General features: G+C 29.8%; 1 protein-coding gene across 2 annotated transcripts in view; it reads right to left on the bottom strand.

The window, feature by feature from the left end:
• Positions 1 to 10,000, bottom strand: part of LOC105847299 (latent-transforming growth factor beta-binding protein 2) — a 102,586-nt gene that overhangs the window by 10,321 nt on the left and 82,265 nt on the right. For both annotated transcript variants that reach the window (XM_065803835.1, XM_065803834.1), the window contains 3 exons: positions 7,217 to 7,387; positions 4,909 to 5,003; positions 3,519 to 3,583 (listed from right to left, as the gene is read on the bottom strand). In XM_065803835.1, the coding sequence (XP_065659907.1) occupies positions 3,519 to 3,583; positions 4,909 to 5,003; positions 7,217 to 7,387 (331 nt within the window). The remainder of the gene's footprint in view (positions 1 to 3,518; positions 3,584 to 4,908; positions 5,004 to 7,216; positions 7,388 to 10,000) is intronic.

Here is a 10,000-nt window from a genome sequence, read left to right as displayed (position 1 = left end):
TGAAAACCATGAAGTAGAATGAGGTTTGACTTGGAACCAACAAGAAGAAACAAAAGCTTCCATTCCTGCCTGAATCCAGGAGGTTTCATAGGAGGTGGATTTTTTAGCTGAGAGAGAAAAGACATCAGCCCAAAGACTGTCACAAAGAAAATCACAAAAAGAATCCCAGTTAGCTTTATGGTAGTAGTGAGTAGTGTGATGATAGGGTGAGTCGAAAAAGGAAGTACAAAATGAAAGATTTAATGAGATCATTGCATGGTCAGAACCACCTTAAGAAGAAAAGGGAAAAATTGAACACAAGCTAAGGTCAGAGACACAAATAAAGGAGTGAAGGTAAGTGTAAAAGAGTTGTCTGGAAAAATAAAAAAAGAAAAATAAGTCACAATGTTAACTATCTGAGTATGAGATTAAGAAATGCAGAAATTAAGGGCTTAAGTGCCAGCAGGATCAGTGGTTTTAGAGTCAAGCCATTCAGCGTGATGAGCATTAAAATCTTCAATAACAATAATATTGGCAGCAAGGTAAAGAGAAAAGGGCACGGTCAATTTGATCAGAAATTGCATCTAAAAGAATGCAGTCTTGGGAAGAAGGAGAATGAAAAAGAACAAAGTAAAAGGTGATAGAGTCAAGAGGTGCTAAGTGGAAGCACATAAAAGTACGGTCAAAGAATTCAAACCTGATTTCACAACAAATAGGTGAATTAATTCGTATGTATACCCCAAGCCAATCAAGTGACTAATGGAATCTTTGCAAATCAAAGGTTAGCACCCATAAACACTGAGATCTAAAGAAGGAATAGCAGAACTTAAATTAGTCTCACTAGGAGCAAGCAAGTCTGGTGAATTTTGTAAAATGTAAGATTCGACTGATGGAAGGTTGCTTTGCAGACAACAAATATTAGTAAAAGATATATTAAAACAGTTAGGTGGTGGGGATGGTTTTTTATGTTTAAGATTTTGGGTTAAAGAGAATTTGACTTATTTATAGATAGAGCACGACCTTCTAAGCAATTATCTCAGTCCTGCTAATTAATCCTAAGTCAAAACATAGGGCTCCTTATGTGGCCTGGAAAATGCACACCAAAAGCATTAACAGGGATACCATCCATGTGCAACATGGCACTGTTAATACTCTGATACTTTGCAGCTGTTGATGGAGTCGGCCTCTGAGAGCTAACACAGAGTTCGGGAAACCTTCCTACTAGCCGGTCTCAGAACCATAAAATGAGTTTTAGAGCTGTACCCTCATAAGGATATAACAGGAAGAGTTGCAACCTGAGGAGAGTCAAGAAAATCCAGCATTCATCATCTTATGCAGGAAACAATGTAACACAGGTTTACATCTACGCCAGCCTAATAGATAAAAAAGGGGTTTGAGGCTGGTTAGCAGAATTATTTTGCTTACCTCTAAAGTCTTTGCCTAGGAGGGCTCCTACAAGATAGTAGCTGGATGCAGTTAACATCTGCCCAGGATGAGTATTTTTATTGAGACACCATCTCTAGCCTTTACTCAACCAAGAGCCCCAAGGCAGGAAATTTTTAAGTTGAAGTTTGTTTCTCCTAGTCTTTGCCAAAAAAAGCACACCATACAAGGCAGCAGGGTATGGGTGCAAGTAGTACTGGGTTACATGATACCAGTAGCAGGTTGATCTTGATAATCCTGATCCTGAACTAACCTGAACTAATTAAAAGAATCTACTTCCTGCTAACAGTATCTTAAAACATTAGGAATGATATTTTGGAAATGTATTAAGAAAAATATTACATCTAACGAAATACTAGAGATTAAGATGAGTGTTTATAGTCGCATCAAAACAATTAAACAGAACACTTAAACAGAACACAAACATACATAAAGTAACTTTCGGGTGAGTAAAAACTGTGCCTTAGGTTCAGATAAAACACAGACATACATATAAACATAAACAAACAGAACACAGACATACATAATGTAACTTACAGGCAAATGAACATATATATATATATATATATATATATATATATATATATATATAATATATATATATATATATATATATATATATATATATAACCCTTGTATGTTGTCCGAAAGTTTTTTCCATATTTAGTTGACAAAAGGAAAAAATTAAAATGCAAGACCGGAATTATTTTTCAGGCTAAAAGATAGTAGATGTAGCAGCACTCCCTTGCGGGTCAGGCTATTTGTCAGTCGATGTAGCAGCACTCCCTTGCGAGTCAGGCTATTTGTCAGTCAATGTAGCAGCACTCCCTTGCGAGTCAGGCTATAAGATAGTCGATGTAGCAACACTCCGCGCATGATTTACAGTAAAAAAAAATAAAAATAAAAACATTTTATTAAAAAAATTACAAATAAAAACATTTTATTAAAAAAAATAAAAATAAAAACATTGTTTATATTGTTAAAAACATTCAGAATGATTTTAAAAACATTCTGGTCAATTAAATTTGCGTTTTTGTGGTTTTTTTAAAAAATGATTTATTTGTAATTAAACTAATGGTTTTTACTTTCGTCCAACACGCAAATGTTGGACGAAAGTCAAAAGTAATTAAAAGTGGCATATGTGTTGGCGTAAGAATCACTTTTTTCCTTCCGCTCTTCCCAAAGACAACAAACTATAGATCTCTCTCTCTCTCTCTCTCTCTCTCTCTCTCTCTCTCTCTCTCTCTCTCTCTATATATATATATATATATATATATATATATATATATATATATATATATATATATATATATATATATATATAAAGTAAATTACAGGTGAGCTAAAACAACAACTAAGGAACTTCCAACCATATAGAAGACACATGCTAAAAATAAATTAAATTAAAAATTAAATATCTGTTAATATAGGCTTGACTGATTTTAAATAGAGTGATGACAGGAAGCAAACTCTTTCTAGCCTTTGCTTAGAAAGTGAATCCCACAAGGCAGCGGGACATAGAACAGATTGCACTGGGTTACATAGATGTTACCAGTAGCAGGGTAATCATAAAGACCATACACCTGAACTGACTAAAAAATGTAACTCTTGTTTGACCTAACTATAAAGTATAACTCTTGCTTAGAATGCGAGCTCTCTGCACTACAACACTACAGCATTTTCTTTTTTAAATTAGTATTTTAAATTAAATATTAATTATTTCTCAGCTCATATCAAATTATCCCAAAAAAATTTCTGTGAGAACTGACAACAAAAACTAACTTGTAAATTGGGAGGGCAAAATGCAATATTTTGTATGTAAATGAATTGTACTGAACAATATAAAATGATTCAAATTTATATTAAAACATAAAAAATATTATTATTATTCTTTGGTTACTCTAGGAAGATGTTATAGTCTTATCACAAAGCGCTATGATAGGGCACTAGGAAGTTTACGCCTCCTACCTTACCAATGTTGCTTATCTGGCCGGAAACAGCATTGAACCTAGTATCATTCGGTTCTCTAACCTCATCTCTAACCACTGCGTCATGGCTGCTTTTATTATAAATAAAAAAAATTAAATTTTACTTACTCTATAGAATGCAGATCAATGTTAAAACTCACACTTTTATTGTATTTAACATAGATATTTGTTATCTAAAAATATGAACAGTATTAAACACTTTATTTAATTTTTAAATTTTTAGCAATTCTATAAATACTTTTTGAACTTTTTTTGATTCTTTATTAAAAAAGTAATTTACTAAAACATCGTTCTAAAACTAATTGTATAATCAATTTAAAGAGCTGACATAAATTACCATATTAAACTAAATTACAAGACTTGTCTAAATTGTCAGATAATTCTGGTGTTAACAAAATGGAAAAATAGCCGTACTTTGACCTTATCTTTTTTTTACTTTAATTTTTTTCTAATTTAACTAAGATTACTTAAAATAGTTTATAATTGATTAACTTGAATATATTAGCTATTTAAACACCTTAATAATAATGACTTTTATTCACTTTAAAATAGTAATGAATACTAAGTACTGGGTTTTACTAAAAGTATAGAGCTGTTTCGCTATTATATAAAAATATAGAGCTGTTTTGTTATTTTATAACAAAGACATTATTATATAACAAAACAACATTAACTTTTACTTTTCTTATATAATTCTACAACAAAGTTTACTCTCTAAATTACACATAAAAATTTGTAAATTCTATAAAAAAAAAAAAAAAGACACAGGTATACTAAGTTTTGTATTTCTATTTTTTCTCTTATTTCATTATATTTTATTTATATTTATTTTTATCTTATCTATGTTATATGAATTATTTATAATTTATAATATTTTATAACTGTATACTACTGTAGCCGTTACTGTTATCTATGTTATATGAATTATTTATAATTTATAATATTTTAAAACTGTAAAACTGTAGCCGTTTTTCAAAATGCCTTTGATGTTTTTTACATCATTTGAGAAAAACAAGACTTTTTGTAAATTGTAATTAATTTTAATGAATATTTTCATATTTCTAAATAAATATTTAATAGGCATCTAAATTTTATTTTCTAAAGAAGTCAACTTTGACTTTTATATTTTAAAGTGTTTTGAAAAACGGCTGTAGTATATATCTTGATAACACTGTTACAACACTGTTGTATCGCTGGATATTTTTTGAAAGAAAAGTGTAAAAATAAGAATGCTTGTATTGAATGTCAGAAAATAAATTCCTATAAGATTTTAAATTGAAAAAAAAAAAAAAATTAAAAATCATTCTTTGCTTTTCTATGAGACATAACACTGTTACACACATACACTATTGGAATGGCAACAAATGGTATATAACACTTATGCAGTTCTAAAGAATTTTACTTATTCATAATATTAAACTAATCCGAATTGATCATTCATGGAATTGCAGTTTTACACTTTGTTTTTAGATTTAATAATTTAAATTAAATTTCTTACAGCATTTTCAATTTTAATTTTAAGTGCCATTGGTTGTTTAAGAGAATCAATATATTTCTCATCCAAAAAATGTATTCTTAAGTTAACAGCTACTCCTACAACAAATATGAAAATAAAAGTTAAAGCCATTTGGAATTTTTACATAAAAAATAGTGGACAAGAAAAAGAATTTAAAAATAGACTAAAGAACTTAATAGAGTTTTACATAGAGTTTCTAAAACCGAAAAACTGAATCCAAAAATCTGCTATTTTCTTCTCATGTATTTGAATCTGATATCTGTTAAATGTATTTGTTAACTAATTTTTTAAAACTTGAAATCTCTTGAGCATATAAAATTTAAATTTCTAATCAAATATTTGTTAAACATAAATGATATTGCAGTTTCACATTAAAAACAAAAGTCTTATTGTGCGTTAACGCTAATATCCTTCAGTGAAATTAAACATAATTTATATACAAACTATATTCCCTAGATATTTATCATTATGTCTCTATATATATACAACTATTTATTTTGTAATTAGAGTATGGGACAAAAAATAGTAAGTTTTCTTTTTTTGTGCTTGAAAAATGCTATAATTTATGAATGTACAATTTTGTATGAACCATCAGTCTTCATAAGAATATTTCCTATTTTAGATAAGATCTTAAAGAAATGTACATAGTCTGTGTACATTTATATACATAAAATGCATATAAATGAACATATATTAAGGTTTTGTTCCCCAACTAACTATTGAAAATAATATTTTTAGAGATGTTCAAATTCTAATTGCTGCTCCAAAAGCTGGTCAAATTCCAATTGCTGCGGAAGCTGCACCAATAGCACCTAAAGTTTTTGTTGTAAAGGAGAAAAGGTGTGCTTTAATTTCTACTGAGAGAAAGGTATTCTTATGTGGCCTTGAATCAGGTGGAATGTCGTTCACTGAACTTGCAAAGACTCAACATGTGCCAATTTTTTTCTCTTTATGTCATTTGGTAAAATTTTGCAGCTACTGATAGTACAGAGAGAAATAAAAGCTCTGGTCAAAAGCGAAAGACTGATGCACGTGATGATTGACGTATTATTAATGAAGTCCGAAAAGTTTGTAACTGGATCAGAAATTACAGCATCATTAAACTTAACTACCCCTGTGTCAATTAAAACCGTTTGTCGATGTATTACTGAGTCTGGAGAGTTCAAGTCATATTTTGCATGCAAGAAGCCATTCTATCAGTAAAACGAACAGGGGTAAGAGAGTAAAATGGACGAAAGATCATATTCATTGGAATGTTAATCCATGACATTAGGTAATTTTTTCTGATGAGTCACCATATATTTTACTATTCACATGGAAAAGGCATGTATGGCGCAGGCACAATGATTGTTATTTAAAGGAGTGTACTATTGGAACTATCAAGCACGATGCTAAATTAATGGTTTGGGGTTGCTTTGCTGCTCACAGTGCAAGTAATTTATATCGAGTACAAGTAATTATGGAGCAGATGCAGTATCACAAGATCCTTTGGTATCAATTCAAGCAAAGCGCGACAAAACAATTTTCCCAGAGTGATTTTGTATTTCAGCAAGATAGTGATCCTAAACATACTGCAATAATTAAAAAAGCATATGTCGTCAATGGGAAACATTCGATTGGCCATCACAGAGTCCTGATCTAAATCCTATTGAGAATCTTTGGAGCATCCTCGACCAACATTTAAAGTTTCATAGATGTAACACCCTTGACGATTTGATGGCTACTTTAAAAGAAAAGTGGGAGGCTCTCGAACCAGAACTTTTAACACATTTAATTGATAGTATGCCTCGAAGATGTGCGGCAGTTATAAGGAGTAAAGGATATATGACCAAGTATTAATGTTTGTGTTAATATGAGTTTCTAAATTTGTCTGTTTATTGTTTATTATCACTATTACCCAAGCGCTCTCAATAGTATTAGCAACATAATGCCACATTATTGGGGCAACTAGGACAGCAACTGTATTTTTAAACTTGTGTTTCAACCATTTTATAAAAAAAAGCGCAAAAACAAAATCACTATTTTTGTCCCACACTGCATATTGTGACAGTTATTAGAAATTTGTTATAATGAATGTCATGCGTAACTACTCATAAAATATTCTAGAAACATAATGAAGTTTTTGAAAAAAACTTCATTATGTTTCTAGAATATTTTACCTGAAAAATTTCCATATACTTTAATACTTTTAAAATTTTAAATTACTATTTTTAAAATTTACTATTATTAATTTTTATTTTAATAAAAAATACTTGAAAAATTAAACAAAACTACTAGATAAATTTATTACTTAGACAATCTCGCAAAGGACAATTAAGAAACTCTGTGTTATTTCCATCACACTGCTGCCCACCATATTTGGGTCTAGGATTGGAGCAGTCATGAAATCTAGAAATTGTACCACCATGACATGGCTGACTGCACAATGACCAATCAGACCAACCTGACCAACCACCATCAACTAAAAAATTTGAATTTTTAAAATTATTTGTATATGTATGTGCATGTGTATATATACACATATGTCATATCATATTATATTTTGAGTAACTTAATTCTTATTTGTGCTTGATTGCACAGAATTCACAGAAGCCAATAAACACGAGTTAATTAGCACTTTTTTTTCTAAAGGAAGTACAAAAAGTTTATACAACTATGTAAATATGTAACTAATATAAATGATAACAATATGTAATTTACATTTAATGTAAAAATTGCATTTATATAGCCTTATGTACAAATGTCTGTAAGTGTAAACATTAGTAGATTAGTTTTAGTTTGCCAGTTGTTTTCAAAATGATTTAACTTATGACTTTTTATACTGATGTCAAATTAATTTTTAACTTTTTATAATGATACCCTAGTTTAACACTTTTTAAGAAGGCACTTAAAATAATTGCAGCAACATTAAACACTGAGGAATAGCGTTTTCATTAAATAAATAGCAAATAGTTATTCATTAAACTTTGGTACTGAAGTTTAACAAACAGTAGGGGATAATGGAGATAAAAGGGGATAGTGAAGAGAATTGAGACATTAAAAAATATTTCTAGAATTATATTAGTACCTTTTTTATAAAATGTGTGTACTGCATCAAACAAGTTTTAACTAATAAAGCATCATTTTAGGCACTGTTTCCATTCCCAAAGATTGACAGCAGGTTATTGTATATACATTTTTGATATAAGAGGAACTGTGTCATTGGGGTAAAGTGGGACATGTATGAGATAATGTGTGACAAGCAATTAATCAATAATATATTGAGAAAAATTATTAAAAAGTTACCATATTTAACGAATATTCGCTATTCAACTTTGATTGGCAAAATTAAACAAACTTTGCCAGTTTTAAACTAAATTTCGTAGAGATTTAAAAAAGAAATATTTGAAAACCACAATACTTTCTCAAAAAATAAAAAATAAATAAAATTTAAGTATAAAAGTTGCATTTAAATAAATTACAATTAAATAGAGCTTTATTATTATTAGAGATTTTTAAAATGACATAATATTCAAATTTAAAAAATCCACTTACATGGCGTTATGTACAAATATTTGTAAGTGTAAACGCCAGTACAACTGACAGTAGCTAAGTTGAGTTTGAAGATTTTAATTTAAATAACATTATTTTTGCCTTAACTGTTTTGTTTTGAATTTTTGCATCCAAGCAGGGGATTTGAACCTTTATTGACTATTACTGTTCTGAGCTACTAATGCTTAAGTTAAGGAATTAAAAAAAATTCTTCTATAAAAATTCATGATATAGTTATTAACTCTCCTCCCCCTATCCTTGATAGTTTTGCTTACTGAAATTTACGGCATAATTTAATAGTCTGTCAAAACCGATATTAAAAACAGCTTGATTAAAAGATTGTGTTTACAAGAAAGTCTCACAAATGGTTGATGTTCTTTAATGTGGAAAAATGCAAAACAATGCATGTTGGTTGAGGTAACAGAAAATCTAATCAAGCCTATTTAATGACAAACACAGAAAGCACTCGTCGAAACCTGGAGGAAACTGAACAAGATCTAGGTGTTCTGATATCAAACAACCTTAAAACACTTCCGTGCCCAAGTGGAGTCTGCAGTCTCAGTAGCTAATTACAAATTGGACCTACTCAAAGAAGTATTCCGAAGCAGAAGCATTCATCTCTGGCGAATGCTTTACATCACATATGTGTGCCCACACCTGGAATTCGCTATTCAAGCATGGTCTCCTCACCTAAAAAAAGATATCAATATGCTTGAAAGAGTTCAGCGCAGAGCAACAAAAGTTTCCTCAATCAAACATCTCCCATATGAGCAACGCTCAAGTATATTTAGAATGACAACACTGGAAGAGAGAAGAGCCAGAGGAGACCTTATTGAACAGTTTAAAATCGTAAATAAAACTGATGATGTTGATTTTTTTGTTCCTCAAAAGATCTCTAACAACACATAAAGCAGGAGAAGTCGTAATAAATTGCTACACAGACAAATTGTTAACGATTGCAAAAAGGGACATCACTTTTTTACTAATCGTGTCACACCGTCTTGAAATATGCTACCACAGGAAGCAATTGACACTCACACAGTCAGCTTATTCAAAAGTTTCCTATCATGATGGACAACTTGTCTCGTCGACAACTTGCCTTCACATTAGATAGTATAGAGATGCCTAGTGTTGCATCTCTTCGTCAATATACTTTATAACTAATGATTGACTAATTTACAGTATTATTAAATTTTGTAAAAACATAAAAAAATAATTCTTGATTGTAAATTTATTGATTCTAAATAAAATCAAATTCAAATTCATATCCCTATTCAAAATGTAAAGTTAATGTTTTTTTTTGTTGATATTCTTATGTAAATAAAAGAATAAAAGTTTCACTATTAAAGTCTTCAAACAGTTAACAAGTTGTTATAAATTTAGCTTCATTTTTATAAATTATTATAAATTTAAATCATTCAGCAATGCAAATAATATTAAAAAGTATTTAAATATGAACATATTTAAAATGCCAATTTTTGTGTACAATGCATTCTAAGGTGTTTTTTTACATGATCCTACAAATCTTAAAAATGTACAGTGT

This window comes from Hydra vulgaris, chromosome 08 (genome assembly GCF_038396675.1).
Source record: "Hydra vulgaris chromosome 08, alternate assembly HydraT2T_AEP".
In the NCBI taxonomy this organism is placed as follows: Eukaryota; Metazoa; Cnidaria; class Hydrozoa; order Anthoathecata; family Hydridae; genus Hydra; species Hydra vulgaris.
Note: the sequence above shows the minus strand (reverse complement) of the source record. Positions and strands in the feature narration are given on the sequence as shown.